Below are 21,212 nucleotides of genomic sequence, written 5' to 3'. Positions count from 1 at the left end.
TTTTCGAAACGATATAACATGACTGACCAATTTCAGACACTGTGACATAATTATGATAGGTGGCAACTGTGAAAACCTGTGGCTCACTTCCATATTTGTTGGCAGAATATTTTTTTTTTAATATTTAATATCTGCATATTTTATTTCTCGTGTAGTATTCTTCACGGAAGCATGTCATAAAAAAATGAGTTGAAATAAGACTTTCCTAAGCCCTATGCTATGGGGCTGGGGGAGGGGGGGAGTCTCATTTGTATATGCTGCAGTTAAGGAGCACCAAACTGGCTGTTAAATAGTAAAGTAGGGCTCAACAATGCCCCAACCATGCAGTGTAATACGTCTTGGAACTGAAATGTAACTAATTATCACACCAGTCGGGTCCTGGTCATCATTGTGTAGGGTACAAATTTATGTTCTATACATCTAGTTATTGAAATCAGATAAATCGATCATGTATCAGTTTACCATCAGAGAGGGTTGTTAGGACTACACATTTGGTGACCCCAAGAGAGAAAGGTATTGTCCCCATCCACCTCGTGTAAAGTGTCCCGGTCTTCATCTTTAATATAAGACAAATATCGTCTTCGTTAAATAACCGATTACTTCCCGGAGTGTCTGTTGTCACTGCAGAGTAGTCTAAAAGAAAGGTAAACAGGCACATGGTCATCTTCTCTTGTAGAATAAATGTAACAACATTTCAATATCACTAGAATAAAACATTTGAACATCATGCAATAAGTGACATTGCAAAATAATCTAATAAGATTTATTGCCATCAATAGCATTGAAAACCATGCACACAGATTGTCACTATTCACTTAGTAGGACACATCAATTAAGTTGACCATGGCAGTTTATTTAATAAACTTAGGTAACATCGAGAACGATCCTTTTAACTTTAGTCCATAATCGCTGTAATTCCACAGTCATTGACAATAATTTACCTATGCATTTATGATTCCATGTCAAAAGTAGTGAAATCAAGATATTATATACATAATGACACCTCACTACCCTGACTAAACGAATATCTTTCTACTTTGAATATTTGGTTTTTATTTTTCGTTTTTCCCCCCACAATCGTCCTTCGCCGAGAAAACGTTGAAAATGTTTATTTGAACATCCCTATCTGTAGACTAGTCACTAGTTCCTAGAATGAGCTTTACACATTCAAAATCAAAACGCGTTATATCGTTTTTCTTTTTTCAATGAGTCGTTTCAAATTGTTTCATATATCCCATATGAAACTTTGTGTACAATATGACTTTGGCCACTTCAGGTTTATTGTACGTTAATGAATAATTTTCATAAACCTACATGTCTCGATTTCTCTTTCAAGTTGTGAAGTATTAATCTCATCTGGCAAGTTGGGAAGAACTGACCTTGAAGGCAAATCATGAAGAAAACAAGAATATGATTAGCCTGGGATGAAAACAATACAAGGCAATTGTCATATTTAAACATACAATGTGAGTGTCCACGTCTTTACAATCGGAAGACCTATCCATATTCTAGACTGAAACTCTCAGTTTGAGGAAAGTGCAAACTGTTTAATGAGGCAATGGAGGTCTTGAATTTTTGAAATTGTATCACCAAATTAATGAAGTCCACTTCGTTATGTCTCCCTCCCTTCAAAAGGTGCCTTGATGAAGTAGAGACATTGAGAGACTTGCTTAGTAATGTAAAGTATTGAATATCGAGGGCTTTTACCTCTGTGTTTTCTGACGTGTTACGGGTATATTTTCTTCATCTGTGAAAGAATATGGACATTTTCAGAGCGATTATAGTTTTGGGGTAAACACTTCATTTCGTGCTGCACCGACTTCACTCCCTCCCCTTACTCTTTCCGCCTCGGTATTGCCGTAAGCAATCACGAACACAAAATATGGTTATACATAGCAATATATCATACATTTAAGGAAATATAGTTATCTTTTGTTATAGTTAAGGCAGAAATATTTCATTTTCGCGCGCTGACCTTATCTATTTTAATTGGATCAAAGATGTTATGTCCATTGCATGGAAACCGAAAAGGTGTTTGGTATAATTTTCTCCATCAATTTTATGAATATCAATCATGTGCTATTTATTCACAGCAGGCTGCGTTACAAAAAAATTGTGTCCATTAATACATACACTTGAGATCAAATATACTTGCTGGATTGTTGTTAGCACAACAAAGGCTTAGCCTAACTTCAGACTTACAAACTTACAGAAAACAACAGTTTGGAATTAGAAATATAAGATGTTAACAATATTTGTGAAGATGTAGCGTTTGTTAAGTCTATTAGTAATCCTACAAGATGAAATATCATACACTCACTTCGGCCATTTTGTGTTTCTGTCCTGTTTGCTGTACGCAGATCTCTGGTTCTTGCTCTGTAACCTCGGGCCTCACAATGTAGCTGTCTTCCACACGCTTTAGCAATCACCAATAAAAGAGCACAATCAGAAAGACAATGAGTGCCAAAATAGGTAACTTAAAGACGACTTCACTTCCGGAAGTTTCGACATAGGCCGTTACATTCGTGGCCAAGTTTCTGCCACGATAAGATACACAGCAGGCTAATGTTATTAGGGTATCTTTTGTCAAATTACTAACATCCATTTCTAGGTAAATATAATCTGAATCATTTGAACTGGAGTACGAAACATGTTTCGGAATATCTACTATGTTCCATTGTTTGTAAGCAGCATCAACATTACTCTTACAAGAAAACATAATCTTCTTTCCTTCTTTAAATGACACATTCGATGTATTCGTAATGATAGTTAATTCGTCCACAAACTGTATTGGACCAAATGAATAATTAGCACTGTAATCAACCATCCCTGGAGAAGATTGTACAACGTAACAATAAAACATACTGTTGTTCCATTTACTATCGAGTTTAGCATTCATTTCAACATATCGATGAGTTTTATTCTCTCCAAGAGTAACGGACAAATTGCTTATCAATGTCAGCGTGTTTTGTAAGGCGATGTTTATTCTTGGATTTCCTTCTTCTGAGATACAGGTTATATCAAAAGGTTCACCAATTTGATCAGTGAAATATATTGGATAAGTAGAACTGGATGTACACTTTCGATATTCACGTCTTGGACTGTACAGCACTATCAATGTGAACTCCTGTGGATTGAACGTAATATGGTCCACGCATCGAAATAAGGAACCGTTTAATTCCCTGGTAACATCTCGAATAGTTAAGTCATTAATAAGGTCTGATCCATTCTTCGTGCAGTTGAAAATATAACTGCCAGTGTAATTCCCAAACAGCGATGAGTTCATCACAATCTTTGCCTTACTGTCATTCTTTAGTGTCTCTATTCGGAAGATTGTGACATTACCATTACTTACACAGCGTAAGGTCACTGTTTGTCCCTCTGATCGGATTACATGTTGCTTCCATTTATGATCAAACCTAATAGTTCTCTCTCCGAAGCAAAGCATAAATAAGTTTGCTAAATTGACAAGGAAAAACAGTATTTGAATTGGACTGGCAGCAATGGTTCCAACAAAACAGATTTTCCCTCTCCTCTCCATAACTAAGCAGCTCGTGTAATGTCATCAGATGATTCCTGGATCAAAATTATTCTTACCATGTCAGATAGAGACTCGTATAGACAATTTATGAAACGAAACGACGCTCTCTTTATTGAAAAGTAAGATACACAGGTGTCCGACATTAACTGATGATTTCTGTGAGCCCTCTGAACATAAGGTGACACATTTGTTGTGACTTGATTTATGACGTCATAGTTTCAAAGGTCAAATGTCATTGAAATTAAACAGTTTTGAGCAATGCCGTGGGTGCCAGAATGACAAAATAAGCCGAATTATTCTTCGCCTGTCGTTAAAGGCGCTGTTGCCTGAATTGGACATTTCACTCGCCAACTAGAGGAGTAACAATTGGGGGGAGGGGGGTGTAGCAACCCAACGTCGACTCTAGAACGACCGGTGTGAGAAGAAAATTGCGGTTTCAGGAAACGTATGACATTGTTGTAGAATTGTGGCGGTCTATCGCAAAAGTTTGACGCTTTTCTCAAAATTTCCTTTAATCTCAAATATTTGTATGGTAAACTGGTCAACGATTGGTTGGCCGCGGATAGGATGATCCTAGAGCACAAATAAGCAATAACTTCTAAATATTAATATGGCTGCTCTTACGTTTTAACATATACATATGTTTATACGTTGTCTGTCTGTTTACTACAATACCTATTGTAGACACAGCTGGAAGAGATGAATGGCTTACTCTTTCCCATCCCTGTTCGTAATGATCTATAGTAAAGTCCACATGGTAGCATATCTATGTTGAAGGGTATGCTCGGTGGCATGTCGAAGTTTTGGACAAAATGTGTACTTTTTTATCAATAATATATAAAAGAACTATATTTTTATTTCCTGTTTACATTTCTTGAATAAACACACACACGCTAACAAGTACACAAACAGTCACATACAGCCAGCAGTGCACCACACACACATTAACAAATCATTATGTTACTATACTACTGGCCTGTTGCTGCCTCTTACCACATACACCTACTTGAAGTTGCGGTGAATAAATCAGTGATGAGATCACTCGGGAACTTCAAGTGGCACTTCAAGGTCGAAAATCTTTCCTGGCGTCGGAGGCACAAATGTAGACGGAGGACAATACGGTCGCTTTGATAACACATTCAACTAACTCCACCAATTACAAACAAAATTTTGTTTGATTACTTATAAAAGTTTCATCACATATTGATATTTTTGAAAAATATTGGATCTAAAATTGGATGACTGCATTCGATACGTTACTATTCATCAATAAATGTCAACACAAACATCCATAGACCGTGGCTTGCTACACATATTCCTAATTCTTTGATAACAATTCATTTAAAAAAAAGGATTTTCTTGCTAGATTGATGAGTTCCTTGACACTGCAGGATCCTGCAATTGCTCACCGATCGTCTGTTGTTTAAGGATTCACCAAAGTCTAATCCGACAGATTTTTACTCAAATGTATCTTCTTTTGTAATGGATCAAAGAACAGCCGTCATAAGATTCCATAGGGATAAACAAGTTTTACAAATCATACCGCTGTTTCTTATATTCTAGTTATTGTATCCGACGAAATTGTTGAACTCTTGTTTCGCGTTAAACGTCTATGAACGTAATGTAATGGTATCAATAGATCGAAGCCCATATGCTTCCCTCGGCTGACTTTGTTAGTTATGCAGTGAACCTTTTATCACACCATTAAGTAAATATTGACATTCTGTTAAATTCAGCAACTATAGTATACATTGACGTACACTACAGTGTGACACATGTACTTCCGTGTATTACTTTCAATAGTAATTAAAAAAAAAACTTGAAATCATTGTTTATAGTATTTTCGAAACAATTATCACCGTCCGTAATTAGTGTATACGCGGTTACTTCGAAATTTAATCAGCTTCCTATCTTTGCAGAATAAGTAATCATTAACTGCCGCATTCTCAAATGAAACTATTTTTGAGAGAATTTCCGCACCATAACTCATCATTTCATCATAACCCACTGACAGAAAGTATACACTTACAAAGACATAACTCACACCAAGCACGATTGCTTCAAAAACACTTTGTTCTTTATGAGTATATGAACTGTGAGGGGAAAGTGAATTTCGAGAGGTCACAATCTGATAAAACTTTACACTTGAATATCTCTTTAACCAAAAAAGATATTTGAACAGTTTTTTAACCATTGTGTTTCCTTTATTGTCCTCTTTCACATAACATGAACTTGTATGACAACTGAACCAATCCTTTAAACGAAAACAAGGTTCCACTTTGTAGGATATATCATTGGAAGATCTCATGAATCAATTACGACTAATGACGCCATAATTGTTAAATAAAAGATTCTATATCGAGTTAAAACGATTGTTTTGGTTTGGAAACCTTATAACACTAAGACCCATATCAGACCAATCTCATGCACCATGTTATAGACTTGTAAATACCATCAAACTTAATAAAGAAACAGCTGGTGCCATGTTCCGAAATCATTAAAAATATATAATAAAAAAATACATTAAATAAATAATTAAATATTTACAATGAGTAATGGGTTTGATTGACTATGATGGTTCCGACTATCCGATATAGCTTGACTCAGCAGTTTGTGAAGCGAAGGCTTTAACATCTACAAATTCTAACTATAGAGACACCATTGACAGCTTGACTGGCGTTACGGACCGCTTTCAGGGATCGAATTCCTGGAAATAAGCGTGGGCTTATTGTTTGTCAGAGTAGGGATTATTACAAATATATCTCGAGTTAAGGATAAGAATATTATAAATCAATTGCCACTAGTCCCCCTTCCTAAATATAGACTTCACTTATACCATATATCGGCACCCATGTTAGTGTATTGTCTGGAATACATAACATCTATTAGTAGTACAACCTAAACAATCAAAATTTGTTTCAAAAGTTTAACAAACCTGCAACAGTTTGCAATCTAAGCTCCTCCAATTACCCAAAACGTCAAAAAGGATTGGGTTACCAACTTTACTTCCAGACCGTTGAATATTATATATATTGTAGATATGTTGAGATGCATTCCAATTTTACTGACTGTGAGTCACCTGTAAGCAAGGATACCAATAGTTAGTTCCCTTCAAATCTGATTTGTGTAGGAGAAGTCGAACTGAGTAACCTATCATACTGTATTTATATCTCATGGGTACTGAACGCGTACATAGTGGAAAACACATACGCCGTTTAACGAACATTTGTGACACAGGTGACCGGGTATAGGCCTTTTCTTTCTATTTTTATTTGTTTGTGTTTGTCTGTGATGCGTCACGCGTGCCATTCACACTACCTACTTACCTACCTAACTATGAACACTTAACACCCTCCCCACCTACGTTACATACATAATCTACATGCCTACCTACACGCAAAAAAATGGAGTGTTGAATTTTAACACTTTCCAGGTGTAGCCGTTCACCCTACACCTGAAGGGTTACTCTGACCCTGAGTAGGGTTACATAATTTATGTAGCGTGAATTTTTTAACACCTGCAGAAGTGTACTTTCAGTTCGAGTATTCTGATTGGTCAAACCTCCCGTCAGCTGGATTCTTAGTGTAAGTACCACCGTACCGTGAACACACATTTACCGTACCTAGCAATACTTGTACCAGTTTGTCGACATTTATCGTTACTAAATGTACTATAGTAACCACAGCCATATATACGTTCAAGCCACAAAACGTTACGTACTCAGTGTGCGATAACGAGCTACAATGGCATGAAAATGACGTTATAGGAGACTGGGGCCTGGAAGAATTGATTGAAAAATTCGAAGGTATGTTTTGATATTATGTAAGTGTACGTGACAAGAACGAGATATGCTTAGAGACCCACGACTAAGCTGGGTAGACGAATGCATTTGAATCGCTTGCGTTACGTAGACCTAACGTTAAAGTCATACTATAAGTTAATATAATAGGCTAGCTGCTGTTTGTCATAGTCAACTCATAATTGTCAACGAATCAGTGTAGCCTACATACAAGTAAACATTAAACGGAATTGCCTTTCGGACGGACGGAGGACTTTGGTCTAGGCCTTTATTGTAATCTAGTGCATTCTATTCCTTTTTGTGCGTTAACCGTAACTTCGTATACCCTGCGAGTCACTTTTTTAAGTAGTACTACTAGGCCTAGTACTAGTAGTAGTAGGGTATACTTAGGCTATTTCAAGACAATGCATTTTAAATAGCATCGGGCATGGGCCTATAGAACACGCTGGTACTATGTTCAATAAGGGATAAACATATATTCATGTAATGCAATATATAATTACCACTAATTGCCATTTTAGCTTGTAAGTTGTAGCAAGTAGGCCGAAGCTGATGTGGATTGGTGATACTTTTAGACCTAGGCCTAGGCCCAACTATAATTTAGCTATCTTATGGAAGTGATCTAGCTGTTATAATTCATATCAATCTACACAATTGCAGTGGGAGTGAGCATTGCTTTAAGCATTGTTAACATGATGCATTGGTTATAAAAGTTGCCTTCCTTGTCTGATGAAAGTTTAATGCAAGTTCCTGTTTTGACAAGTAATCACTATAGGCCATCTGGCTTTCTAGATTCAAACGTACTTGAAGAAGTTAGAATCACAACTGATTAAATTGTGGGCATTTTTTTTAGGAATGTTCATGTTTTGTGAGGGGTACATGTAAAAAACTGCTTATGCTCCAAGAAGGTTTTAACACAACTTCATTATGATGGGAATTTTCTTTTCTTTTCTTTGTTGTTACTTAGGAAGCATCAACTTGGAATTCTATTTGCAAAAGATTTCAGAAAGACCTCAGCAATATGTGTAACTTCTTGGAGGAAGCAAAATACACCCCAAGCAGTCATTTGTGATCATCCAGAGACATGCCCTACCCCAGAGGACATTTATGAAGCCATTAATGTTTGCTTCAAATTATTCTACCTGTTAAATCTGAAATATACCAAATTGCAAGTCTCGGTGCCTGGGAATTTTTCCAAAAAGTTGTCTACAAGTTGCCTGGTGGTGTGAAACGCAACCAGATTCGAGATTTTTATGCTCACCGTGCCGACAAAAAAGACAAAGTTACTGCAGTTTAGCAGTTGTCATAGACAGAACTCCATGTTTCCTCATCTTACGGATCAGAATGTATGTAAAGTTGTTGCTTATTTGGAATTTTCTTTGGGAAGAGTTTTTTCTTTGTGTTTAATTTGGAATACCAAAGGCACGAGCCAACAACAAAGACAAAGTACCTGCAGTGTAGCAGTCATCATAGACAGTACTCCACGTTTTCTCATCCCACGGATCAGCATATATCTAAAGTTGTTGCTTATTTGAAATTGACTTTGGGAAGAGTTGTTTCTTCCATTTAATCTGGAATACCAAAAGGCATTTGCCAACAACAAAGACATAGTCACTGTAGTGTAGCAGTCATCATACACAGCACTCCATGTTTTCTCATCCCATGGATCAGAATTTTTCTAAAGTTGTTGCTTATTTGAAATTGACTTTGGGAAGAGTTGTTTCTTTGTCTTTAATCTAGAAACAAAAGGCATGTGCAAAAAAATAAAGACCAAGTAACTGCACTGTAGCATTTGAAAATGTTGGCACTTTTAAGTTGACTTAATTCCACAAGACAATACTTTTATAGCCTAAATTGTTCGTTTTAAATTTAATGGGATATAATAAATGGACCTCTGGAATAGGAAGGTAGTAGAGTAGAAAATCCCACATTCTGAATTGTTTGTGTTGTCATTGCTTTTTGCTCTCTCTTAAATGTAACTTTCTGCTGTGAGCGATTCAAACATGCATCCATATTGTTTACCTAATTACTAGGTAATAATTAACCTAAAACCTGTATAAAATATTTTCTAAACGGGTGCGATGTAAACTTTTCTGGCAAAATTTTACATAACAGTATTGTATTTGCGTTACATAATAAACATGTAAAACTTTACAAACCAGCAGTTAAATATACATCCAGAAGTATAAACGAGAGAGCACTATTGTGTGTTGAGAGTCCATTAAGTATCATCTTGACACAGATGACAAATGAACACCATATGGTGGTAATTCTACTCACTGAAGCAGAACTTTGACACCCAGAAGGCCAAAAAATGTGCACTAGAGTGTTAATTATACTCCCTGAAGTGCAATTTTGACACCCAGAAGTGCTAACAAATGAACACTTTATGGTGTTAATTTTACTTCCTGAAGTGTCATGTTGACACCCAGAAGTTTTAACAAATGAACACTTTATTGTGTTAATTTTACTCCCTGTAGTGTACCTTCAACACCAGGAAGTGTTATTTTGACACTTGTATGGGTGTTGTTAAGGCAACACTCGCAAAGTGTTATATTATGTTACACTTCTGAAGTGTTAATTTGACCCGGTGGGTGTTGTCCCTAATCCAAACAGGGTGGGGTGTTAAATTCAACACTTTACGATTCAAATTTAACACTTCATTTTTTTGAGTGTACCCACTAAGATACCCACCTATCCGACTGCTGTACCTACCTGCCTACCTACATACTAACCTATACCCTCTATATACCGACTTACATATACCTATCTGCCTAAGCTGTGGATGTCCTTTCTTAAGTTCTTAACGATGCCATTTAAATGGTGTCAATAACACAATGAAAATATAATTAGTGTGGACTATACAACGGATCATTTAATACAAAAGATCATTTAACTTTCTCCGTTATTTGTTGTTCTGATAGGGTGTGAATTGTTCTGGCATTAAACGTGCAATTCGTGTGACGAAGTTTTACTTTCAAGAAGCAGGGAAAAAGTACCATAATCGATATCCATAAAGCATGTATTATCGACGTATCTTTCCTTTCTTACTGGCTTGGAATGTATCAAAAAGTAGGGGAGGTAAAAAGGGGGGGGGGGAGGAGGTGACAGTAAACCGGTGGCCAGTTGGAAGACCTTGGCCTGAAGGTGTTTACTTTTGTTGATCTGACGATGGCCTAGACGGGAACATTATTTCAAAAACTTCAAAAAAATTTCGACTGATGAAACCCAAAGTGTCCCTCTGATCTACAATTATTTTTCTCAAAAATTTGACCTGTATAACAAGATGTCTGATTGATATTTGTATCTCATAGTTTTTGCTATATGCAAGTATACATGGCAAGCTACATGATCCAGCACTACTGTGGAGTGCATCTCTAGTTACACAATTGTGCATGGGTGTGTTGGTTGGGGGGGGGGGGGGTGGTGGGTCATACTTCTGCCCCATACTTTGCATTGGACGGGGGTGAGGGAGGGAAGTGGGCTACTCTGATTCCTCTGTTTCTGTGTCTGTCTTTCTTTAAAGTTACCTGTTTATCAACTCTCAAAATATGAGACTCATATCCTTCTGCCAATTTTAAAAAATAAGAAAAAACAAAGAAAAGAAATATTTATTTATATTGTATATATGTACACATCTTGAGTCGCCACCTTTGATATACTTGTAAAGAATATACAGCAATCGCTAGAAACACTTTCCACTTTGAGACTTGCATATCTAGTGAATACAACTTATAAATGGGTTGTGAGTATCTGTTTTAACAAAACAAAAAAATCTATTTACTAAACATATTTTTCTTCGTCAGACAAGGAACAAGGAAACTAGTTTCGCTTGACTTCAACCAGAATGTGAAAGTGTGAAATAATAATAATAAAAATTTAAAGCAGGTCAGTGTTGTGACACAAATGGGTTATAAAGGATTTACGAAAATGAGACTGTATTTGTAATGAACAATCATACCTATAATGACCTTCAAGGACGTATTTGCACTTGAAGATCATTCATTTAGTACTTGTAAACAGGTCATTATCCACCCGCTCCTGCAAACGTGTGACCTTGATATTAATGTTTTTAGAAGCTATCGTCCTATATCCAATTTAACATTTCTCTCTATCTCTCTAAATCTGTAAATGTTCAACTTAGCTCGTTCATTAACAAACATGATCTTTTATCCTAAATGTCACACCGTGCTTCTCTGAAGAGTCGTAGCACCGAAACTGCTACTACTTAAAGTGCACAAGTGATGCGCACACATGAAGGCACGACAACGGCGTTTGTCTGATAATGTTTGATTTAAGATCTGCTTTTGATACAATGGATGACGATATTCTTAATCATAGGCTACATCATCGATTTGCTACAACTGGAGTTCATCTCTAGAAATAAACGTTAGGCAGGGATGCAGCCAAAGCAGCAATATTTATTGTAATAAAATAAGTAAGAAACCACGCAAAGACAAACACAAACGCCATGCTTTTAACCTGTAGGATCACACGTTTAGATTCAATTCACAATTATGTCAGTTATTAAAACATAACATTTGGGTAGATTGTCGGGTACGGGTACAGGCAGTCCACAAACCGACCGATGTCTTCGTCACTGTTACTGTTTCAAGTACTTTTTTTTAAGGAAAAGTCGCACAGGAAAGAACCTGGGCACGAAAACCAAACTACCAAACGACTGATCTGCTCTCAGCCCCAGTCCCCTTGCATCGGGACTGTGACTGTGTGATCATCGTTAGGTGTGCATCACCATTCACCTCGATAGGGAACAGATACTACACATGATCTTAGCCCAAAGGCCGAGTATAGAGACAAGAGAAGAGGACAGTGTGTGACGTCAGCCGATTCACACAGAGACTATAATAACTACTGTAAATCATAAAACTATATCACAGTGAAAACTCGATTGTGCTAACAAATCTGATAAACCGGTAGCATGTGCTATTAGGATTACAGTAAGAACTGAGGATATTTGTAATCCTAACAAATCCCAATAAAAAGATTTGTGTTCTTATGTTTATTATCGTCAGTCGTATTTCTGCGTGCACGTGACCCTACTCACATGTAAAGAAGAATGGTAACTGGTTTTACTGTGCACTTCGCTTCATTGCCTGTACTTTTCCACCCCTGGGTGGTCTTACTACGTCGATTACATTGAAACTGTTTGAAATTAAGATGCAAGGAACATCCAAATTGTATTACCCCACTGAGAGACCATTGAGTTAATGCATATACATGAGTAAAAGGCAACAATAATCTCAGCAAAAACTCATATAACAAAGTTGTGTATTTTATTTTATCTGTCACCCCCCCCCCCCCCCAGTCCTCAAAAGTTACTCCAGCTCCCATGTACCTCCGCGTATAACCTGATAGTGGTAGTTCGTAGGTTCTTATTTATATTAGGCCTAAATCCCGACAAAAGAAGACTATTATGCCAATATATATGTCCGCGGAATGTTAGCAAGTAATCCTCATTAAATGTGTTATAAATAATTGTCATTTCCAGTTACATCTCACATTTTGAAGTCCACTGCATGCGGTCCCCTTTAAGCATCATTAACCATCACAATGTTTGGTTAAATATTTTTGCTAAGATGAATACGTTTAAAAACTCCATTGAATTTCACAGTGAGTAATTATATAATAATTATAATTTTTATAATGTCTCGTGGTAACGTTCGGCCATACATGACAAGGACTTTACAATCAAAAAAGAAAGAATTAAGTATATTAAACGAAAGTAAAATTCGCACAGATTTTTACAACAACAACAAAATACAAACAAAGCAAACTCAGTTTCTTAAATGTATTTTATGACGACAGACTGAAGTTAATTAAGTAGCGAGTGCAGAACGACTGTATACATGACATTTACAAAGAGAAACAAGCGTGCTTACATTACAAGACTCAAGCAATATAACATGGGAAATTCTATACGGAGCATTTCCTCATAAGAAAAAGTAATATTAACTGATTTTATGAATACATCGTCACGGAGTAAGTATAAGCTGCGCATGGATTACCTTGGCTAATCATTTCATATTGTCTGATATACTTCCTCATCCTCTGACATGCGACCAATCATTTGCGACCATATCCGATGATATGGGATATCTTATTCAGTAATCATATTACGAACTATAAAAAAATAGATATATTGATAATAGGAAAAGCAGCTGTTTCAACTTAGTTTAGAATTGCTTAATAATATTAGATACATTCGATTCGTTAACTTGACGAGCCAGATTTCGTTCAGATATTTAAGGAGCAGTCCAAAACATATCCTCATCACTTGTGTAGAGTCGTAAAGGGTATCTCGAAGAATAAATATTCATTTTTTTGGGAATCAAGAAAACTTTCCTTCATTCGTTCAAAGGACGATTCTATAATAATGCATTTTAGTTTAAAATTTGTATACTTACCCTAATTGCCATTAACATGCAAAAAATGCATGTGTTGCGTACATATTTTACAGCGTAAATATTTGGTAAACATGAACGCAATGACCTGTTTGAAGAGCAAGAAAGAAGAAAAAAGAATTGGAAATATGACTAAACCTTGGAGAATCATAACATATTTTCCTCTTAAAACTGTTCAGAGGTAAACTTCTATCCCGATTACACAATTACTTATAACAAATATTATTCTTACATTCTTTGGCTGACAGTTGAAGGTTGTCAATATCCTCAACAAAATTTCTAAGACTAATGTCAAGTAAAAATGATCATGTGACCAATGAGTTCACATACCTCACATATGCTTTGTGTTCTGATGAGCGGTAGTGATTCCGGGTTTTAGAGTAAAAGCGTTTTATCATGTGGAGTTACGTGTCGATATTTATAAGTACAAACTAGAGATTCAAGTGATGTTATGTGATTTCACCCATTACAACATGGTTTCAACCCTCTGTCACTCATCAAGGTCGATTCAACTTCAGGGGCGGACGGAAAGGCTTCAATCTGGACGGACGGGGAAGGGGAGGGGCGAGCCGAAGGGGGGGGGGGGGCACTGGGATTTGTGGAAACCACAATGCTGCATAAAACTTTCCAACATTGGGTCATCTGTGCCTTCCGAGGACACACATTTCAATATTTTGTTTTAAGGGTAGGGTACTTTTTAAATTTATGATATAATTAATTTTGGAACAGAAAGGGCACTTTTTAATAACAAAGGGCAGTTTGTTAATTATAAAACATGAAGAAACTGCCACTATCTCCACCCCTCCTGTTCAGCCTTACTTTTAAATCATGATATATATATATACCTTTGAATAACAATATGTAATCATTTATTTATAGCTATCTCTAGTAATTCTTGTACAACCAACGACTTTGCATTTATTTTAATGGCTTCTTAAACCAATCATTCCAATATATTGTTCTTAAGGATTATTTCTCCTGATATTTTATGGAACGATAATCAATACAGAAAATAAACACACACAATGAAAACCTCATGAAGGCACGTACATACAAAAAAAGATAACACTTCAAAAGTTTTTTTTTTGTGCATCTCTATTATTTCATGTCTTTCTTCACAAAACTTTTCTACATAAAAGAATATTTGGTGACGTAGGTGTTTGCAAAGAAAAAGTCATTCAACTTACTCTTAGTACAGTGATCAAATGCTCCATAGACATACATAAAAACCGTAGGAGTGAACAAGAAAACAAAGAAAATATATTCACAGTACCGCAAATCAAAAGCAATTGAAGAAAGACTTTTACTTCTCAATCATTTTCAAATTTCTTTTGTTTGGTGAGAATGTAGTGTTCAATTTCAAAAATGACCTTAATCTTTAAACAAAAAGTCATTGCATATGAAACCATGTTCTTGCCTGTAAAACATAAAGCACTTTGCATGCATAACAAAGAAGTTAAATAGGGCTGTTCATTGGAACTACATCTCTGAAGTATACAATCAATTAATCTATATTAACACTTTTTTCCTAATATACGGCTAGTGTAAGTTGCATTTTGTTGCTTTGTTACTATTGGACAAAATAGAAAAGGTGCTCTAAAGTTTCACTTTCAGAGCTACAAATAAAAAAGGAACAAAGAGCAGAAATCATTTACTTTTATACGGAATAGATAATGAATTGAGCCTATATAAACCTAATCAGGAAACGAAACTGAAGTATTTAATGTTAGGCTCCCTGACTAATATAAACGTAATATACGGAATAACAAAAATAGAATTCCAATTAAACTCGTGACGTGGATACCTTCCTCCCCTGGGTGGGAGCGTTATTCGTGAAAAAAAGATCTGTATACAAAATGTGTGGTTCTGGTTTGTAAGGAGAATTTTATACAGTAGGCGTTCATACATATTTAAGAAATTATGCCCTAGTAATAGGTGATAGGGAAATTTGGAATATTATGCTTAATAACAACATTTTGATACGACAAAATAAATGTGACCATCATCGGTGAAAAATTCACCAATATAATACACCTTATTTTCTTTCAAAACATCAAAATAAAACAATACAATTATCAATTCTACCTGGAAACTGTTGTTTAATACAAACTGGCTAGCAAAATTCGCTTCAGGTACTGAGAAATTCAAAAGAGCCCAAACATCACATACTTAACGGAATTGGATGGGATAATATCACCTTATGTTTAAATTACAAGAATAATATTTGCGTACGGGCATAATTAAAAAGTACTTTTCAAGGTCTAAAATGTTCGTTTAATGTACATATTTACACAGCTTGTCTTTTAACTGTAGGCAAAAACATGGAGATTAATCATATTTACACTTCCCTCTCTGTTAGCGTTACAGAGGACATATATATTTACCTTATCTGTTTTATTGTTCTAAATAATTTATAAAAGAGCTTATTAAGGTATTTAAAAAAAAAATAAGCAGGAGGGTTGGGGAGTGCTGTAAATAACTATACAAGTTGGGAAATTGCAAATGTTTTGATAATGATAATCTTACCAATTGGAGTGAGGTCTCTCAAAAACCACAGTTAAAGAAGTTTTGTAATGCGGGAAAGCTTATAGGTAGGTCAGGGATGGAAGTAAGGCTTGGTGAGGGCAAGGACATTTGGCTTCTGTGACTTATGAATTTGGGAGGGCACCAAGGCCAAAAAGTTCTGTTGCTAAACAGCCAAAAAGAAACATCAGTATTAGCTTAATGTGATTTTATGAGTATGCAGCAGAACACATTACACATACTTTTGGGTTGTCCTCTTTTTTAACTCTGCTAATTTCAGGGATGTGCCCAGGATTTCCTGAGTGCCGGGTTTACTGATCGCCGTCCTGGGGGAGGGGTTTAAGAGGGAGGGGTGTCCCCCTCCCCTTTGAGAAATTTGTCGATTTTTGAAGGTGCTCGGATGCCGAATGCTGGCACTTGTGTAGCTTTATAAGCACATACACAAGTACTAGTTTTGCTAACAATTTACATTTTTTAATTTTTTTTTTTAGTGAAATATATTACGCACATGGAAAAAGTTTTTAGTTTGTTTCAAAGAGATTTTACAAGGGACCGATTGAGAGCCGTAAGCAATGTTTCTCGCATGCGTAACTAATGCATTATTTGTCTGTATGATTTTGGCAGAGGCTTGGCCCAATTTATGTTGAATATATTGTTAGGAATGTCGGGATTTTAGATGAAAATACTGCTGGGCGGGATTCACGATTTTTAAGACAGTGCTGGGCGGTAATTTTAGTGCTGGGCGGGGCGTGGGCACATCCCTTAAATATCATGTAAAAATCACTGTCTATGAAAAGACACATGCATGCATGACTCATAGTTTGTTATTATCTGATCTTTATCTTGTATGGTTTTATGAATCTACTTGGCATTGCATGCATTAAAGTGAAAGGGCACAGCGGCTAAATTATACGGCCAAGGAATTTGGGCACGACATCCTTTGTGGCTTTTGATGGTATAGGTGTTTTTGTAGGGCACCAAGGCCATCCTGGAAAATACGTCAGCCATGGCCTTCGTTTATTTCCAGCCCTGGTAGGTAATTCAAACGAGAAAAAACAGGCATCCTTTCGGTGGGAAAGACAAATCCCGATATATTTATAGAAATATTACTTAGATTAAATGTTAAAACAGTTGAGGTTAAAAAGAGTTTACTCTGTAGCAGAGGGCCAAGCAAAAAGTTATATGTCTTTTATGACTGAAGTTAGGCCCCAAAGGTTTGTAAAACAAAATGTGGACATTATTCACCTCGGAGAGAGACTGAGAAATTTTGAGAGGAACACCAGAAATTCATCAATCGATGGGTTAGAATTAATTAACATTTCAAACGTTGATTCAAGCCAAAATAAGCTTATAAGACGATATCAACATAAATTATACGTATGTATAGCCAATACCTTCCCAAGATACATTCCAAGATATTTCTGTCCATAACATATATTTGTGGAGTAGACGTGACATTAAAGTAAATCGATAGTGTCATTTACTGGTGGATATTCAGGCAAATACTATATTACAATTGAAAATGAAAAAATCAACAATGTAAGGATAAGATTAAAATTGAGAGACCAATTCACCATAGCAACCAGCACAACGGAAATATCAGAAACGTCTAGTAGAATACCCATCATGTCTAAAATTAGCTTGTATAAAGTAACAAATCTCTTTTTTGTGTAGAATAATGACAAAAGACAAAATAGAAATCTCTAGACAGGTCCAAAATTAATCAATCCTATGTAATTCCGCGAAACTTAACACGCAGAAGTCTCTGAAACACTGCGAATTTTCTCTAAGGGAGGCGCACCTGTACATTCCCAACTAACATGATGTGACATTGTCTAGCTAGTATATGGCATTTAACACTCATAACTCATTACGCAATCTTTGGCGATCTTTAGACGGTATATATTACGCGCATTACGGTCGACATGGCAGCGCATTTGGTAGAAACATTCAAAATCCCCATTTGCAAGGATTACAGGTACAATGTTTATTGTCTACACTGTCTGTCAAAGTTGACCAGAAAACTGTTATTATGTTTTACATATCATTAGCCCCTTTAGCTTTCGTAAATAGGTACAATAATACTTAACCTGTGCTTGACATTGCTGACAGATTGCTGCTCGTATTAACAATAAAAACGATGCTTTATTAGACTATATATGATGACCAGTTTAGTATATTATCAATTAAAATGAAACTAACGGAGTCACTATTCAATATGATATTTGTATGGCTTCTATAGGAATTTAGTTGTAAAAGTTTGTACAAGTTTTGTTAACTCACTAACCGACCACTGAAGTACAATTATTTTAACTGCTTACAATTGAGAGGGTTATACATTGTCTTTCAAGTGTATATCTTCAATTAGTTGTTAGCTTTAATGAATAAGTAAACCGTTCAGCCTAGTAACCCCGGAAGATTATGTAATCCCTAACATGTGAAAACCCTACTAAAAGACAATATGGCATGATTAACTATAATTCTCTTAATAGTCCGATATCCAATGCTCGATGTAGTAAGTAGAATGACCTACTTTGACGTTCGACCTGCAAGGACTCACTTATGGATAGGCCTATAATTTTACAATAGCGATGTAAAGTAAATCAAGTTTTAAGTGCTAGCAACTACGTGGTTGCACAGACTGACATGAAGCCTAAATGATGATGTTAATTTGCAAAGCTATTATAGTTTGTGTTAGTTTACTTACATCTGCCAGGCTGCTACTTGTTTTGTGACTATAATATAAAGAGTGAGCTAAATGTCCCCATTTATTGTTTCAATAACTTTCCTATTGTACTTATTACATTTACGTTGAAACAAAGATATAGTAATTTATGTCATTTAGGATCATCTAATTGTACTTTGTATTCATTTCCGCTCTTCATTAAATGTTTATGTATATGTTGCATGTTGGTATGACAGACTGCAAAAAGGCTATAGACAGGCAGATGTAGAAAATTAGAGAAATACTTAGACTCACCATGGTACTAATATGACAAGACTACAACATTAATTGTGACATCACAAGTAAACGACTGTATATCGTTGTTGTCTCTCAGTCTGGTGTTTCCCGAAAATACTGTTATTATTATAATTATTATGCCTAACTCTCCTTAGCAATTACCATTTCGCATGTTACTGTTTTCCGATCTTTCTGTTCTGTTACTGTTGTTACATCATCGTAATTATCTAGTTGTATTTTTTGAAATGTTCTAAATTCGATCTTAAAATCAGTACTCACAGAAATATACTCATCCTATACTTACTCAGTATCGGTATATTATTTTCCATGTAAAAGGTTGTATTTCACTGAAGGTCTGTCTGTTCGGGGTTTTCTTCGAAAATAATGTTATCCGCGCGGTGTTGTTTGTTGCTGTTTACTAATCTTTCTCTGCCGTTCGCTGTGTTTCAACTTGTGATCTTGATCATATAGTTATGTTCTCTACATCACCATACCGTCAATCTCCCACATTGCATTATAAGTAAAGACCGAACGTAAGCAAAATGGTAGTCCATTTTTCAAATTATCAGCGTCGCTGTCTGTGTAACATGTCTCGAAATCAAGGTTATTGTGACCTTCCTTACCGTTACTTGTATGACTTTCTCTAACTTTGACATCTTCCATTGTTTCTTTGTTGTTTTCTATTATTATGTTCTCATTATGACGAGTTACCTTGCTGTGGTCCCTGAATCCTCTCATTGAGAATAGCTGATGATGATGCATTCACAGAACAAGGCTCATATGCAACATTAGTTATCATGTCACATGCTACTGTTGGTATTTCTTCGTAATCAAGATTTTCCTCTACAGATAATCTGTCCATATGCAAACCTGTATTTAACTGACTCTCTTCTGGTGCAGTGTATGTGTGTCCTTCTATGCTGTCATTAGAGCCGTCTATTGATATATCTATGTTATAATTTTGTTGTTTCTGACTTTTATTCACTATTTTCAAGACGACGATACTTAGTGAAATTGAGAGCAACATTACGAGTGCGGCTAAGGTGACGAGAATATGTAAGATTGGTTCACTTCCAGAAGCTTCGACATTAGCCGTTACTTTCTTGGTCAAGTTTCTGCCACGATAAGATACAAAGCAGTCTAATGTTATTAGGGTATCTTTTGTCAAATTACTAACATCTATTTCTAAGTATATCAAATCTGAATAATTTGAACTGGAATACGAAACATGTTTCGGGATATCTACTATGTTCCATTGTTTGTAAGCAGCATTAACATTACTCTTACAAGAAAACATAATCTTCTTTCCATCTTTAAATGACACAGTCGATGTATTCGTAATGGTAGTTAATTCATCCACAAATTGTATTGGACCAAATGAACAATTAGCACTGTAATTAACCATCCCTGGAGAAGATTGTACAACGTAACAATAAAACATACTGTTGTTCCATTTACTATCGAGTTTAGTATTCAATTCAACATATCGATGAGTTTTATTCTCTCCAATATTAACGGACGAACTGTTTATCAAAGTCAGCGTGTTTTGTAAGGAGAGGTTTATTCTCGGATTTCCTTCTTCTGAGATACAGATTATATCAAAAGGCTCACCAATTTGATCAGTGAAATATATTGGATAAGTAGAGCTGGATGTACACTGTGGATACTCACGTCTTGGAATGTATAGCACTATCAATGTAAGCTCCTGTGAATTGAACGAAATATGGTGCACGCATCGAAATAAGAAACCGTTAATTTCCCTGGTGACATCTCTAATAGTTAAGTCATTAATACAGTCTGATTCATTCTTTGTGGAGTTGAAAATATAACTGCCAGTGTAATTCCCAAGCAGCGTTGAATTCTTCACAATCTTTGCCCTACTGTTGTTCTTTAGTGTCTCTATTCGGGACATTGTGACATTACCCTTACTTATACAGCGTAAGGTCACTGTTTGTCCCTCTGATC

General features: G+C 35.9%; 1 protein-coding gene across 3 annotated transcripts in view; it reads right to left on the bottom strand.

Annotated features, from left to right (window-relative positions):
* Positions 1–21,212, bottom strand: part of LOC139966549 (ephrin type-A receptor 4a-like) — a 77,994-nt gene that overhangs the window by 5,757 nt on the left and 51,025 nt on the right. For all 3 annotated transcript variants that reach the window (XM_071969701.1, XM_071969702.1, XM_071969706.1), the window contains one exon: positions 463–633. In XM_071969701.1, the coding sequence (XP_071825802.1) occupies positions 463–633 (171 nt within the window). The remainder of the gene's footprint in view (positions 1–462; positions 634–21,212) is intronic.

Source organism: Apostichopus japonicus, chromosome 4 (assembly GCF_037975245.1).
Source record: "Apostichopus japonicus isolate 1M-3 chromosome 4, ASM3797524v1, whole genome shotgun sequence".
Lineage (NCBI taxonomy): Eukaryota > Metazoa > Echinodermata > Holothuroidea > Aspidochirotida > Stichopodidae > Apostichopus > Apostichopus japonicus.
This window is presented reverse-complemented; position numbering and strand designations above follow the sequence as displayed.